The sequence below is a fragment of the Ursus arctos genome, unplaced genomic scaffold (assembly GCF_023065955.2).
Source record: "Ursus arctos isolate Adak ecotype North America unplaced genomic scaffold, UrsArc2.0 scaffold_19, whole genome shotgun sequence".
NCBI lineage: Eukaryota > Metazoa > Chordata > Mammalia > Carnivora > Ursidae > Ursus > Ursus arctos.
In genome coordinates, this window is record NW_026622863.1 from 39,630,109 (window position 1) to 39,647,079 (window position 16,971).

At 51.7% G+C, this 16,971-nt stretch overlaps 1 protein-coding gene across 1 annotated transcript in view; it reads left to right on the forward strand.

The window, feature by feature from the left end:
* Positions 1-221: 221 nt before the first annotated feature.
* CHST8 (carbohydrate sulfotransferase 8) overlaps positions 222-16,971 on the forward strand; it is a 64,896-nt gene continuing 48,146 nt past the window's right edge. The window contains exon 1 of the mRNA XM_057314633.1: positions 222-330. Within this exon, the coding sequence (XP_057170616.1) occupies positions 222-330 (109 nt within the window). The remainder of the gene's footprint in view (positions 331-16,971) is intronic.

Sequence of the window (16,971 nt, forward strand, 5' to 3'; positions counted from 1 at the left end):
AGGATGGACGGATCGGGGATTATGCTTGGTCCCAGCCAGGGACTGGGGCCTCAGACCACACAGGATGTTGTGTGCCTTGGTGATGGATCCTCTTTCTCCCCATCTGCCCCGTAGACCGTGGCCTGATGGACGCTTGGTGTGGATGATGAGGGAAGAACGCACCTCCCACACCCGAGAGGTGACCCCGGAGCAAACCCCGGATGACCCTGCGAGCCGGAACCATGCGGCTGGCCTGCATGTTCTCATCCATCCTGCTGTTCGGAGCCGCAGGCCTCCTCCTCTTCATCAGCCTGCAGGACCCCACGGAGCTCGCCCCTCGGCAGCTGCCAGGTGAGCCCCTGCGTTCGGCCCTGCTGCCCGCTTGCCCCAGCTTTCCTGTCGGAAAGGCAGGCCTCCGTGGCTGCCCTGGGGCCAAGTCTACCAAGAGTCCTGGCAGGCAGAGGAGGGGGCCTGGCCCCCTGCTGGCGGGCATCAGCCTCTGGCCTCTGACCTCTAGCCTGTAGTCTCTGGCCCGCGCCCTCCTCTTGAAATGATAGCCAGGCTCTCATCCACTTGTTGCCTTTGGTGAAACTGAGGTTTAAAGAGGATTCTGTTACCTCTTGGGGCCTCTCCCACATGGTCTGGGACATCAGAGAGGGAATGGCTTCTTCTTGAGCCCATGCCCCACATGGGACTCTGCTTCTCTGCCAGCCCTGGGACCCCTTGAATCCAGGTCCTCTGGCCTGGGCAGAGAGGGTCAAGGTGCTTCCTGCCTCTGCGAAGCTGAGCTTGCTCCTACTGGCCCCCTCCTGCTGCCTGCATCCCACATGTCCCTTGTGAGCCATGGAGGGAGCGCCCTTCTTGACTTGCAGAGATCTGCTGAGGACAGGTGGGATCCAGCGTGGGGAAAGCGGGAAGGATGATTCTGGAGCCTCAGGCAGAATATGGAGAGGGGGAGCTCAGGCAAGGTGTCTGCTGCTGAAACACAGCCCCCGCTCATCTCTCAGCAGTGGGCCTGGGGGCCTTTAGCAGGGAAGTCTGTGAACACACCCCTGTGCTCCAGGACACAGACAATATGGAGGAGTAGAGGCTGTGGGTTTAGGCAGAGAGATTCCTGAACCATCTTACAGAAGAGCAGGGCCCAGCATAGGGCACCTGGCCCTCAGGGAGGGGGCCCCAGGTACTCGGGCCTGCAGCCCCCTCTCTAGCCCCACCCTCAGCTCTGGCTGGCTCAGCCATCCTACGCACAGCCTGAAGGCCCGTAGGCATCAGGTAGAAAGTCAGAAAGCGCATCAGGAGGCTAGAACGGGGCCCCTGGGCCTGGCAGCTGCTACCAGAGGCCCTGGGCGGGAAGGCCGATGAGTTCATTCTTGCATCAAGAATCAACAAGAGGCAGCCAGGGTGGTGGGTCCCCAGGAGACAGCAGGTGAGTCACTGGTACTGACTCACTCCTGGGCCAGGCCCTCAGGGGTGGTGGCTGTCAGAAGTGGCTGGCTCCTCTGTGGGGACTTCACAGCCTCACGTGCGCTTTAGAGTGGTGGGCGGCCCTATGCCAGCAGAAGCTGGCCCTGTAGGGCAGGGCTGTCAGGCGGGCTGATCCCCGCCCCCCCCCCCCCCCCCCGCAGTGTACCGTATCTGTGCGGAAATGAGGTCCCGAACAAGGGCCCTTAAATACGGCTTGGGGTGAATGGTGTATCCATGGGGTGACCCGTGGATCTTTGGTGCCCGTTTTGGTGTGTGTGCGGCTTGGCGCACGCATGGGCAGAGGGTCCTTGTGTCCAGGGTCTGCATTCTGTGGGATGAGCCTGGGAGAGAAGGCGTGAGTGTGTGTGGCGTCCGTCTGGGCAGGGGCCACGCGCCCATCCGTGGTACCCTGCAGGGACAGAAGCTATATACCTGGGGAGAGTTGGGGTCTGGTGGCCAGACCGCAGTCAGCCGGCAAGGCAGAGCGCTTGCGCATCGTGTCTTCCTGCCCCTCGCTCCAGCCAGCTGCTCCTGCGCGCGCACCCCGCATAGCTGGCCCGCGCATGCGCCTCTGCACAGCTGCCCAGCGCATGTGGATCTTTTCCATTCCCAGTAGGGCCAGACCCCACAGGAGGCTGGGATTTCCAGGGTGGAGCGGGGAGCTGGGGAAGGAGCTCCGAGGCTCCGCAGGGCGTGGAGGATGACACGAAGCTTAGGCTCCTGTTCCCCTGACCTGGGGACGGCGTGGGCTTGGCTGACCCATGTGAGGAGGACGCTTGGAGCTTGGGCCGTGTTCTTCTGGCTGTAAATGGAGCCGGACCACCTTCGCCACGTGGCTGGGGATGGGCAACCTTGACGTTCTACGTAAATCACATCAAACACAGTCATAAAACTTTAAGTAATGCTTATGTTACTTTCCCTGAGCAAAGTGTTCCTGACACAGGCGGTTTGTGTTGATTTGTTACTATTCATTTATTCTTTCCCTGTACTTCTCACAGCAGCCTAATTGTGATTCGGTACCAAGAAAGCAATATCAAAGTAATTTTCCACAACATTAGTTACAATTTTCTTCTGATCTTTCAAGTGAAACAATCCCATCCTGTTGGCTTCTCTGAGCATATAAACCTTGATTACATTTATCTGTTGGAAACCAGTGCTTACAAAGTGTATGTATCCAGTTGCATGGGTGGGTGGCCCCAAGGGCCTGGACAAGCCTTCTCCCTGTGGAGTTCTGCTGGTGGGAGGTACAAAGTCAGGAGGCTGCCCTGTCATCCAGATTGGGTAAGGCCATTGGGGATGCCGCCTGGAGAGGAAATTCCACACAGCCTGCTCTGGCTTTCACAGTGCCGGCAACTTCCCTGGGAACGCAGTGTCTGGGAGCCACCGTCGGTGGCGTTGACCAAGGTGGGAGGGGGAGGGTGGGCAGGGGAAGGTCCAGAAACCAGCCTGAGAGTAGGAGAAGGAGCCTTCAGTTGCCTGTGGTCCCTCAGGGTCAGGGTGTTGCTCGGATTTCTCCCATGCAGTTATTAGGTGGTAACAGCATGCAAACCTCTCCGGGACCAGTCAGCAAACCTCACCTGACTCGTGCATCATATGGAGTCTTATGGGCTTGCCAACTTTTTTAAATCAAGCCATTTTTAGAAAATGTTTGCTATATTTTAAATCAGTCAAACCGTTTGAAATATGAATAGCTGCTGGTTAACCTGTCTTTCACCTAAGATGAGATTTTGGTATGTAGTGTGTATCAGAGAAGTTACCTCTCTGATTATTTTCCGCTCTCCAATATTGCCAGACGCTGAGGCCTCAGGCAACTCACTCCTTGACCCAAGGGACTAGGCTTGCCCCTCCTCTAAGTGGAAGACACAGGGAACAGGCCAGAATCAGGAATAACACATCCTAGCCTGCTGGCCCTGGGGATGCGGAAGACAGAGTTCCAGACGTGTGGCTGGGCAAACTGAAATTTTTTGAGTGGCCTTTGTTTATGAACTTTTTATTACGGAGGGTTTGGAACACACACAGAGGAGATGAGCAGAACGCAGTGACTCCAGGCACCCGGTACCAGCAGGCTCCCTCAGGGTCAGGCCTGCCCCACCCACAGCCGCTGGCACCTCCCTCCTTCTGACTTTTGAAGCACAGACCAGATAACGTATCAATTCAGCCATAAATATTACAATGTATTGCTCAATTTAAGAGATAAGAATTCTTTTTTTTAAAACATCCCACGATTCTTTAATATCATCCAATATCCAGTGTTCCAATTTCTAGCTGAATCACAAATATTATCGGTACCCTTATTTCCACTTTGTTTTATCCAGGATCTAGATCAAGCCCACACATTGCAGTTGGTGGTTGAGTCTTTTAAGTCTCGTTCAATCTGTGAGATTCTCTCCTCTTTTTTTTCTCTTGCTATTTATTGGGGGAAACTGGGTCCCAGGTCCTGCTGAGTTTCTCACTGTTGGGGTTTTTGTCGATTGGGTGTGTTCAGTATATTTCAACGTTGTTTTCTGCTTTTCGTATTTCTTGTAAATTAAGTAAATCTAGTAGCTTGATCAGACAAGGTTTGCGAGTTTTTTTCTTTTCTTTTCTTTTTTTAAGATTTTATTTATTAGAGAGAGAGAACACATGTGCGTGTGTGCACATGCCTGGGGTGGGGAGGCAGAGGAAAAAGGAGAAGCAGACTCCCCGCCAAGCAGGGAGCCTGACGTGGGGCTCTATCCCAGGACCCCAGGATCATGACCTGAGCCAAAGCAGACGCTTAACCAACTGGGCCACCCAGGTGCTCCTCTTTTCTTTTTGGGGGGCAAGAATGCACATGTGATCCTCCGTTCTTCCATCAGGAGGCGCACATCTTCCTGGCTTTCTTTTGCGATGCCAGTTAGCCACTGATGAGGCACCTGGCTGCATCCATTCATTCAGGGCTGCATGATGCAGTGTTCTGAGTTTATCACTCCTCCTTCATTCTTTTAAGTGGGATGGATTTTGTTTTAATGGGGCGAGGTGAGTCGTTGTTAGTGACCCATGCAGCCAATGTGATGGTGGATTGATTGGTTTATTCATTGGCAAATAAAAAACCATGACCTTATGATACAGATTCTGTTGCGAACACAGTATAAATAGTTCTTTTTTCTTTCCTTCTTTCCTTTTTTTTTTTTTTTTTTTTTTTTTTTTGATTTTTGGTTTCTAGAGTGAGTTTCCTTAAAGCGGGGCCACCCCATGTTTCAGAGAAGTAAGCGTGTGGCTTTCCTGAAGCCATGGAGTTGTGGCTGGTGGAGCTGGGGATGGGGCTGATGCTGGAGTGTCGAGGACAGAGGCAGCCACAGTGCCAACAGGGGTTCGTGCTCAGGGGCCCCTAGTGGAGACAAAGGGACTGGACAGCCCCTGGTCCCTTCCTGGTTTGCAACAATCTGCCCGGGGCATTCCTTCCACAGCACAAAGGCATCCAAGGATGGTGGTGATTACAAACACTGATCAGGCCTTTGCCACGTGTCAGATCCTGTGCCAAGCCCTTTACGTGTTTTAATACATATAATTCTTTTTTGTTTGTGTTTTTTGTTTTGTTTTTTAAAGATTTATTTATTTGAGAGACAGAGAGAGCGTGAGCGGAGGGAGGGGCAGAGGAAGAGGGAGAGTTAGAGAAGCAGACTCCCCACTGAGCATGGAGCCCGACACGGGGCTCGATCTCACAACCCTGAGATCACGACCAGAGCCAAAATCAAGAGTCGGACACTTAAACGACTGCACCACCCATATAATATATATGGTACATATAATTCTGCTAATAACTCATTATTCCCATTTAGAGATGAAGAGCTGAGCAGCCGTTGGGTGGGCCCACGGCAGCACTGTTCTCAGTGCGTTACTCGCTGCGTGCTGGGGACTGTGCCAGGCACTTCACACTGAATCCTTTCAAACCACCATGATTTAAGCGCTATTACACCATCTGACAGATGAGACTACTGAGACAAGAGAGGTTAAGAGCCGTGCCCAAGACCACACGGCTTAGGGTTTCAGAGCTGGGATCTGTCCTTGGGCAGCAGGCTATTGCCATACACCTGCTCCCCTCCTAACCACCGTGATGCTCCCTGTTGCCTGCCCTGGCCTCAGAGCAGAGCCAGGGCAGAGAGAGCCTGGATCAAGCCTTGGAGGTGTGCGGGGGTTTGGCATGGGAGGAACTCCCAGTGGATTAGGGACTAGAGTGCGACCTGTGGGTCTAGACTCGCACTGCAGACCCACAAGCCCTTCCTTGGAGCATTTCAGAGGAGCGAGCCTTCTCTCCAGACCAAGGGGAGCTCCCAGGGTCCTGAGGTGGGGATAGCCATTAGAAAGCTCATGTCTGGAGCTGTGGGCAGGAGCAGAGGAGGGGACAAGAGCACGAGGAACCCAGCGGGGAGGATGGGGGTGTGGGGCACAGAGACCAGAGAGGGTGGATCCAGGGGGTCGGGGGAGAGTCGGCAACCACATGGTGGGACAATGATGAGGGTGAGGAGGGCTGCTGTCTCGGGTCAGGGTGACTCTGGCCGGCCCTGGCAGACTGGGTCGGACGTACCACTCACGGTGGCAGACGCACCAGATGGGGAGCGGCTTGGGGGAGGGGGCTGGAGGTGGGCAGAGCTGCTCGGTAAGTCCTCCACCTGGGACTCCAGACTCACAGGCTGCAGGAACAAGCTCTCCTCCCCTCCTCCACCTGCCTCTCTGCTCTCAGGCCGCATACTCACTTCTGCCTCCTACACCCAAGGGCAGAGTTGTGGCTGGAGGAGCCAGGAGGGCTGCCTGGAGGAGGGGGGCTGTGGGTGGCTTGTTTGTCTTCCGTAGCACGCAGGAGGTGACCAGGTGCCGACCTAGCGTGGAAGCTGTGAAGTAGATTGGGGTGAGACTCTCTTGGAGCCTTGGGCCTCTCTCCAGAGCGCGTGCCCCAAGCATCTTGCCTAGTGTCTCACAGCTAGAAATCGACAGAGCCACAATTCCACTGCCCAGGGGCCCCACCAACCTGGGGGCTCCTGCTTTTGTGCCCTGGAGGCAGGGATGTGTTGGCTGGAGAAAGCATGGCCCTCACTCTCGGTCCCATGGTTACCAGGGACACAGCCCTGCCCGCACCAGTGCTGAGCCTACACTTGGCTCGTGTGTCTTGTCTCTACAGCAACTCTTTGCCAGGGATGTCCACTTGGAGCCCTGAGAACACTGCCAGGCCAGAGGTGCCTGGTGGGCCGAGGCCGCAGGAGGGACTGCCGAGGGGCTGTCAGCAGCTCCCCCGTGGGAGGTTGACGGAGTAGCCAGAGGTGGGGTGGCTGTCCCTCCTCTACCCCCGCTGGCCCCGGGGGAGGGACAGCCTGCGGGGGGAGAGACTCCTTCCGGGCAAGGCAGCCAGCCCCCCTCCTGCCCCAGTTTCCATGCAGCCATCTGCGTTCCCCGGGCAGGTGGGTTTTATTGGAACCCTCTTGAGTCTGTTTCCTGAAACCATTTTCCACCAGCATTGCAGAGCACCATATATATTTTCTACAAACCTTGCGAAGCTGACACATCCTTGTTGTGGCTGTGAATATCAGAAGTGACACGTAATTGCAGTGATCCATCCTGTTAAATAGCTGGCAATATATCACTGCGGAATCAGCAGGGCTGGGACTCTCAGATCCCTGTGTTTCTGAACAACGCGCCTGCAGCGTGTTCAGACTCGCTCACCAAACGGCGCCGAGGGCTCGCGTGGGCCGCCTCACCCTCCCGCACCTCGCTTTTCTGTGACCACAGCAGAGAAAATTCTACTCTAGGTAAAACCACCCACTGTGCTCCCTACGAGTCTTTGGAGAGCCCTCTCCTCGTCACAGAATGTACCGGGCTCAAAGTCAAGGCCGTGCGTCAGGATCCTTGCAATGCTGCTCCATGCAAGTGTGGCCTTGGGGCTTCTTGGCCCCCCTTTATCCTTGTAATCTCCAGGGCAGCTCTGTGGGGTTCCTTCTGGGGCCACGGGGTGGGCAGTCATCACTGTGCCGGCAAAGAGAGGGAAACCCGTGGCCTCAACAATGGCAGGATTGGAGACCCACATGGCCAGAGGCCCAGGGGCATGATGGCTGGGGCCGCCTCGACAGGGTGGGCGCACTGAGGCAGAGGCTGCATATTTTGGGGGCACCATTCACATTGTGTTCTGTGTAATTCTAAAGGAGTGTTGACTTAGACTCTACAAGGGTGTCAAGGGTGCCCCCGGCAAGTGCGGAGGGCAATACTGATGGAGGGGGACAGACTTGGGTCCCCCACATGGTAGTCAGCCAAAAGGTGCTGGAAAGGGGGTCGGTGTCAGAACACTCAGCCCTCAAGCATGGGTACCTGGAGCCCACTGATTTGGTGGGCCCTGGGGTGCTGGCTTTGGAGCTTTGTCTGGAGTCTGCTTTTGGAAGTGGGGTTCATGAAGGACCCTCACTGCTGCCCTCCCTGGAAGACCTTGTGGGCCTGCTTCCCTGTCCCCACCCTCTCTCACTGCGACTGGCCCGTTCCTAGTGGTACCGCTGGCCTGCAGCTCCCCAGCATCTGCTTCTCTGATTCGGGCCTCAAACGTTCCCCCCATCCCTGCAGAAGATGCCCCGGGGGTCTCCAGCCAGAATATCACTTTCCTTTTGTCCATTAAAATATGCTAAATGAAAAATAATGAACATGTAGGAACTAATAACAGGAATCACCTAATTAAATTAGGAAACAGACATCATATCGCCGTAATCTGGAAATTGATATTAATAGAAAATGGTCCCAGAATTGTTATGCTAAAGGTTCCTAGGGGTGGGGGAAATTCAAAAGGAGAGCAGAAGGGAACACTGGGGCACCAGATCCAATAAGAGCAGGACTTCGGTTTTAAAGAAACTAAAGGGAGGGGCACCTGGATGGCTCAGTCGATAAGCGTCTGCCTTCGGCTCAGGGCGTGATCCCAGCGTTCTGGGATGGAGCCCCACGTCAGGCTCCTCCACTGGGAGCCTGCTTCTTCCTCTCCCACTCCCCCTGCTTGTGTTCCCTCTCTTGCCGGCTGCCTGTCTCTCTGTCAAATGAATAAATAAAATCTTTGAAAAAAAAAAAAGAAAGAAAGAAACTAAAGGGAAATGATAAAAATAGGAGACGGGGTCACTGCGTGGATCTAACCGAGTCCTGGACGAACATGGCTCAGAAAGCCACAGAGCCCCACGCGCGTGTACGATGATAATTCTTTAAACGAGACGATGTAATTAAGCTTCAGTGTGCGTGACACGTCGTGAGAGTCACGTTCCTTGGCGTCTGGCACCGACCCCGGCCCTTCCCTTTTTCCTCCACACTGGGAGGCAGGCACGATTGTCTTCAGCTTGGACTCCAGAGAGGGTCAGTTGGTGGCCCCAAGTCTTGTGTCCAGGGTGGCCCGAGCCAGGACTCGAACCCGGATTGGCCTGATTGCAAAGCCCCTCCTTGGTTCACCCTGCCCTCCTTGCCTGTTGCTACTGGTAGATGTCACGGTCTGCGTTTCTTGTACGTTCTGATGTTTTTCTGCTATTTCCTCAAAGTGCATTTCTTGCCGACAGCAAGCGGCAGCCGGACATGCTGACCCCAGGCCCCAGGCTCGTCTGGCAGCTTGGCTAAGTAAAGCCCACACAAAGCCACCTTCTGAAATTACAGGCCGGTTGGACAACTGGGTCTCCTATTGTGTCCGGGCCTGGGCGGGGGGCTGAGTGGGGCCCTCGCCGGCTCCCGGAAGCCCCGGTTTCAGGTTGTGTGGCCATGGCGGCCTACTGTTCCCCTGGGCCCCTTACTTGGGAATGAATCGGGCTCTGTTCACCCGTGATGTGAGTCACGGCTTGGCAGGCCCAGAGAGGGGCTCAGGTTTGGGGTGTCCCCTTTCCCATTCTGCCTGGCCCAAAATGAACTGGAGGGACCCAGGGAGGAGAAGGAGGGGCTCAAGACCTGTTTGTGAGATGCCCCTCAAATCACATCCAGTCTGGGACGCTGTGACTGCCCCTTGGCCACCATGAGTCCCAGGAGGACTTAGGCTCGGGGGTTGGGGAGGGCTTACTCCCAGGACTGAGCTTCCTCTCCCCCAGCGTGGGCCCCACCCCTGCCCCACCCCAAACCCCATTCACCGCCCAGGCATCTTATTGGGGGGTCACCGACATCAGAGCCAAGGCCCCCACTCAACTCAGGAGATCTGCCAGCAGGGGCGGGAGGGCAGAGCAGAACTCCAGTCCCGAAGTGGCACAGGGCTTGGAGGGGTGTGCCCCTCTGCCTGGCTTACCTCCCCCTCAGCCACTTCTGCTCTGTGGCGGGAGAGGGGGAGCTCAGGGCACACAGTGAATCAGAATGCTGTGTTCACTGCCAGTGTGGGGTCCTAACGTGTGCTTATGGAGGACCCTCGGACCTTCCTGAAGGCCTAAGTTGCTAATGTGGGCAGCAGAGAAATGGTTCTGTGCCAGAAGATGGTCTGAGGACAGGGCTGTTGCTATGGTTGCTGTCTTTCTCCATGGCCACCGGGCGGTTCTTGGTTTTTTAAACCCTGAAAAGGTCATGGTGGTAGTTATGACAACAGCAGCGCTGGAGAGTTGGTTCTGAAGGCCGATGCAGGTCCACGGTGCAGTGAGCCCATCAGGGGCGCCCTGGGGGTGGGCTGAGGCCCACAGGCCTTGGGTCAGGCCTTGGTGGGGCTCTCACCAGGACCCCACCCGCTGTCCCCTCCTGTTGATGGTGACACCGTTCTTGTGGCTTGAGGGTCAGTATGTGTCTTCTCCCTCCTGAAATATTTGCAGGAAATTAGGAGCTCAGGCGGACCCCATCTAAGCCAGAAGCTCACCATTACCTATCTGCTGGTGTCCTCATTGTAAAGCTTATTTCTGGGATGTGTGACTCGGCAGTTTTATCTTAAATCATGGTAAAACTCAGTGGACAGTTCTTTCATTTAAAACGTTTTACTTATATGGGAAAAATAGCCCAGCTGCAATGGAGTCTATTGCCCCCCAATAGCTGCTGCTTGGGAGCCCCGTCCCCTTGCCAGCACAGCCACTGCCCCTAACAGAGGGGTAAGAAGCACCCGGGGTCTTCCCATTCTCATGGCCTGGGGTCCAGACAGAAAGTTGAGGGCTGCTTCTCACCCAGCCTTGAGGCCTGGCAGTGGCATTTCCAGCCCTCCCAAGAGGTTCTGAAGACTATTTGTAGACTAGCCCCCATCCAAGTTCCCCTTTTCCCCCAGGTTGGTTGTGCCAAAACCCGGTCAAGGGTCCAGTCCCTGGCCAAGCGACTCTCAGGCCAGGTGGTTCCCAACCTGGATTGGACTGAGGGGTGGTCTGTGAACCTTTCTCCACGTTTTGGTTGTGTATCCAGATGTGTTTCATCCTGGGAAGGAGAAGGCTACAAGCATTTGTGAATGCATTCGACCTTTGCCCTCAGGGTCTGGCCTGTCCCAGAAGGAGGGAAATGGGGAGGGAAAGGGAAGAGGAGGGATGTCAGTGAAAATTGTGTGGGGTCACCAGGTCCATCAGAAAATGTGTCCAGGGCGGGGAGACCATAGGGAACCAGGTGGGGGAAGGAGGAGGGAAGCAGACAGGCTTGAGCCATCACTCAGCTCCAGCCAAGAGTTCTGTGCAATGTGGACGCAGAACGTCTAGACCCTCCCTTTTATTTATTGTTTTCCAAAGAAGCTAGGGATCTGTAATGTACTTATGTGAATTCTCCTGATTTTTAAGTGGCAGCTCAAATTTTTGAGAGTTGGACTACAGTTCACACGGGTACCTCCTATCGGTTGGATGGATAGCAAGGAGAGGGTTTGTCCCATATCCCAAAACTCCCTCAGGCTGAGAACTGCCCCCTCCGGCCCTCCTTGGGCAGCCCCCATCCCCCAGGACAGAGAGGTGGTGGGTCTCCCTGGTAGGGAGGGGACTCGTGAACTCTTTCCAGCCCTGGCAGGACTTGCGTCAAGCCAGACCCCAAGTGAGTCAAGGCAGAGCCTCTCGAGGTGCCCACGGGCCAACAGTGGCCTTCTGGAGTCCCAAGGGGCCCTTGTCTGGTTCAGGAGGCCAGGAGCCCCGCCAGGTAACTCTCGTGATTTCAGCATGGGGCCTGGGGGGCCCAGAAGGTGAGTAGTCAGCAGAGGTGTGGGGGAGCCAAGGGCCGGGAGTAAGGGTCTGGGGAGCCACACAAAGGAAACCTTCCTTCCTTCACACATAGTTGCTCATAGGCAAATACTTGCACCACTGGCCCCAGCAAGCTTTGGTTGCTTTGGTTGCTGTGAATAAAAGAAGGATCATTTCTGGATCCTTCCTGCAAGGGTGAGCCCTTTCACCAAACGGCTGGGAGTGGACTCTGAGCCCCCTGTGGGGCAGGCTTGGGTTAAAATGGAGATCCCGTTTCCTATAGTGATGGCAAGGTTGGCTACACTGGCCTTTCTTCCCCGCCTAGGATACTGTCTGTGGTAGTCACATCTGTTCGGGGTCTCCTGGGAGAGGGACCAAGCCTGGCCCAGCAAGGGACGCTGTGCACTCTTCCTTCCCGGCTGTCTCCTTGTCAGGGACGGTGCCACCCGGGCTGTGAGTGGGACCGGACCAGAGAGTTCTAGAGAATCCGACAGCATCCAGGGAGGTGGAGTGCTGAGCGCCTGCTATAACCAGGCAGTGCACTGTACCTGCTTTACCAGGACCCTCTCCCTGAAGCCTCACAGCACCAGGTCTCTGTTTTAACGGATGGGGAAACTGAGGCACAGAGAGGCAGAGTCATTGGTCCAAGGTTACACAGCCGGGAAGTGGCAGTGCCTAAATGAGATCCCAAAGACACAGGGTCTCATTAGTGACTCTGACAGCCACTCGGAGCTGAGACACCGTGCTGGAGGGCCAGCCCCGGGCCCTGTGCCACCCTGCCAAGCCAACGTTGGGGCGTGCTTCCTTCCTGTGTGTTGCAGACACGTTCTGGTCTGTGAATACGTCTTTGCTGATGCAGGGATGGGACCTCTGTATATGTGCGTGTACAAGTGTGTTTGCGCACAACCGGGAGGTCCGCGTATGTGTGCTTGGGGTTCACTGGTCATGTGGGAAACACCTGCACGTGGGACAGTTTGGGGCTGGCTGCTTTGAGGGCACACCGATGCTCCCCCTGCCCTGAGCAGGTGACGGACACACACAGGCAGGGCCGCGGGCTGGGACAGGTGACTTAGCAGCACACGGGGAATTGTCTGAGGGGCGGGTGAGGAATTGCCATTCCAGCAGGAACGTGGCGAAACCGGTTATTGTAACCCTCTTGCCTGACGCGACCTGGGTAGACCAAATAATGAAATTACGTTCATAATATTTCAAGTTGAATGATCACTGCTCGAATTAGTTCCTTCCCAGAACCAAGCCAGAAGTAGCGGCGGTAATTAAAGGATTTGTGGGCTTAAACCAAGTCTGCTCGTCAGGCGTGTACAATACACGGACTGGCAAGATGGGGCTGGGCCTTGCCCCTTCCTGAGAGCCAGCGTAAGAAGCCCACAGGCCAGCAGGAGGTGGGTTCTTAACGGCTGGGGGCGCTTTTCCACTTTCACTAAGTTATTTCAGAAATATTTACTGAGCCCCAGCCTGGCTGGGCACTGGGATTTTGCAGAGAGCGGGACCACAAGGTTCCTGCATGGACAGAACTCACAGTGAGTGGGGCGATGGGGAGCTCCTGGTGTCTGCCCCAACTCCTTCCCAAGCAGGCCCTTTAGCAGTGTCCCGGGAGTGCTGGGATGCCCGATCCTCGTTCCACTTCAGAGCTTGCAAATTAAGGTCTGAGGCTGGGACCGAGCTAGGATTCCTGCGGATCAGAGAAAGAGCAGGAAGGACGTTGGTGTGGCTCGACCCCCCACTTAAGCTATCCTGCGTCCTAGAGAGAGGATCGGGGGAGCCAGACCCAATCAATAGCATAATATGCACCCCAGTGTTCATAGCAGCATTGTCCACAATAGCTAAATTGTGGAAGGAGCGGAGATGCCCTTCAACCGATGACTGGATTAAGAAGTTGTGGTCCATATATACAATGGAATATTACTCAGCCATCAAAAAAGAACGATTTCACAACATTTGCAGCAACATGGACGGGACTGGAGGAGATTATGCTAAGTGAAATAAGTAGAGCAGAGAAAGACAATTATCATATGGTTTCACTCATTTGTGGAACATGAGAAATAGGAAGATCGGTAGGAGAAGGAAGGGAAGAATGAAGGGAGGGTAAACAGAAGGGGGATGAACCATGAGAGACTATGGATGCTGGGAAACAAACTGAGGGCTTCAGAGGGGAGGGGGGTGGGGGAATGGGATAGGCCAGTGATGGGTATTAAGGAGGGCACGTATTGCATGGTGCGCTGGGTGTTATACGCAAATAATGAATCGTGGAACACTACATCAAAAACTAAGGATGTACTGTATGGTGGCTAACATAACATAATAAAAAATTATTATTAAAAAAAAAAAAAAGAATCACACCCGAGGCCAGAACACCCCTCCATCCAGCCAGTTTTTTTTTTTTTAATTTCTTCCATTTGCTTCACTGAGAGGAGCAAATGCATACATTCTGCTCTCCTTGGGGAGCAGAAAATGCCAGAATCCCATGAAAGCAAATACCAACTGCAGGATCAGCTTCAGCAGTGTGGCCACCTGCCCCGGATAAAATAGCACCTAAAACTTCTTTAAAACCCAAGAAGGAAAAAGAAATCCCAGGAGCCAGAAAATGAGAGGGATTCAGGAGAAGAGGTGAGCTCCCGGAGATGCCTGCCACGGCGCCTGGGGCTAGGGCTTTTGTAAAAAAACTGCTTTATTCAGGTGTAATTCAAGTGCCATAACGTTCACCTATTCAAGTGTACACTTCAGCGATTTTTAATAAATTTACAGAGCTGTGCAACCATCCCCACAATCCAATTTTAGGGTCTTTCCATTGCCCCCAGCCCAAATCTCTTATGCCATTTACGGTCACCCCCCGTTTGCCCCCACGCAACCACAAACCTGCTTTCTGTCTTTCTAGATTTGCCTTTTCTGAACATTTCACGTAAATGTAATCCGACGATATGTAGTCTTTTACATCTGCCTTCTTTCTCTGAGCATAACGTTTCTGAGATTCAACCACATTGTAGCATCTATTAGTAGTTCGTTCCTCTTTATCCCTAATACTCCGTCACATGGCGTCGTGCTGTATCTGTTCAGCAGGGGATGGGCATTTGGATGGTGTATACTTTTTTGGCGATTATGAATAATGCTGCTATGAACGCTCTCTTGTCTCTGTGAACACATGTCCCCATTTCTCTTGGGTGGAGGCATAGGAGTAGAATTGCTAGGCTGTGTTGTAAATTTATGTTGAATTTTTCAAGAAACTGCCAGCCTGTTGCCAAAATGGCACCGTTTCCATTCCCACCAGCCACGCACGAGGGCTCCAAGTTCTTCACATCCTCATCAACACTGGTTATTATCTGTCTTTTTAATTATAGCCATTCTAGTGGGTGTGAAGTGATATCTCATTGTGGCTTTAATTTGCACTCACTAAAGACTAATGATATTGAGCATATTTTCATGTGCTTATTAGCCATTCGAATATCTTCTTTAGAGAAATATCTATTCCAATCTTGGCCCATCTTTTAAATTGAGTTATTTGTCTTTCTACTGAGTTGTTATTCTTTATTTTCTAGATCCAAGAACTTATTAAGTTTGCAAGGAATTTCTCCCATCTGTGGTTTGTCTTTTCATTTGCTTGATGGTGTCTTTTGTAGTGCAAAAGTTTTTAAATTTGGAGAAGTTCATGCCATCCATTTGTTTTCTTTTGGGAATCATGCCTTTGTGTTGTGTCTAAGAAATCTTTGCTTAACCCCAAAGTCATAAAGACTTTCTCCTGTGATTTTCTCTAAAAGTTGATTAGTTTTAGCTCTTACATCTCTGTCCATGATTCATTTTGAGTTAATTTTCATGTTGTGTGTGAGATAATGTTCTAACTTCATCTTTTTGCTGTGGATATCCGACTGTCCCAGCACCACTTATTGAAGACTGTCTTTTTCCCGTTGTACTGCCTTGGTGCTTTGGCCAAAAATAAATTGCCCAAATGTAAGGGTTTATATCTAGGGTCTCAATTCTATTTTATGGAGCCTTATGTACATTCTTACAGCAATAGTACAATGTCTTGATTACTGTGACTTTATAAGTTTTGGAATCAGGAAATATAAGTCCTCCTGCTTTGTACTTCTTTTTCAAGATCATTTTGGTTATCCTGGGTCTTTGTAAAGACTATGTAAATTTCCATGTAAATTTTAGGATTCATTCATTCCCGCCAAAAAAACACTTACTTTGATGGGTGTTGCATTGAATCCAACCATCAACTTAACAATACTGAGTCTTCCAATCCATGAACATGGAATGCCCCTCCATGTATTTAGGTTTCCTTAGTTCCGATTAGCAATATTTTGTAGCTTTCAGTAGACAAGTCTCATCTTTCTTTTGTTAAATTTATTCCTAAGTATTTTATTCTTTCCAGTGCTGTAGTGAATGAAATCGTTTTCTTAATTTCATTTCTAATACATTAGATATTATTGCTAATACATAGAAATGTTCATTGCTAGTATATAGGAATACAATAGATTTCTCTATATTAACCTTATACCCTGCAACACATTAATTCTAGTAGTTTAATTGTGTGTGAATTCCCCAGGATGCTTAAAACACAGGGTCATGTTGTCTGCAAATTGTACTTCATCTTCCATTTGAATTCCTTTTTTTCCTCGCCTATTTGCAGTGGCTACAACCTCTAGTACAATAAGAAATAGAAGTGGTGAGAGTAGACTTCCTTGCCTTGTTTCCAATCTTGGGAGGAAAGCTTTCAACTTTTCACCATTAAGTATAATGGTAGCTGTAGGATTTTTGTAGACCTTTACCACTTTGAGAAAGTTTTTTTCTACTGCTAGTTTGTTAAAAAAAAATTTTTTTTTTTACCATGAATGTCAGGTTTTGTCAAATGCTTGTTCTATATCTATTGAGATGCTTATGTGGTTTTATCCTTTATTCTGTAAATATGGTGTATTAAAGTAATATATCAACCTTGCGTTCTTGAGATAAATCCCACAGGCTCATGGCGTATAATCTGTTTTATATGTTGCTGAATTCAGTTTACTAGGGTTGCGTTGTGGGATTTTTTGAGGAATAGTTGTCTGTAGTTTTCTTGCAGTGGCTCTGTCCGGCTTTGATATCAGATTAATGTAGGTCTCAGCATGAGTTGGGAGGTATTTCGTCCCCCTCTTCTGTTCTTCTGGAAGAGTTTGTGTAGTATTGACATTATTTCTTCTTTAAATGTTGGGTAGAATTTGCCATTGAAGCCATCGGGAACTGGACATTTCTTTGTGGGAAGATTTTTAAATTACTAATTCAATTCCTTTACTACATATCTATTCAGATTTTCTACTTCTTAAGTCAGCTTCAGTAATTTATGCCTTTTTAAGGCTTTATTCATTTCATTTAAGTTGTTTCGTTCATTAGCAAAAAGATGCTGACAGTATTCTCCTGTATTCGTTAGTGACGTCCCTTCTTTCGCTCCTGATGTTAGTAATTTGTGTGTTCTCTT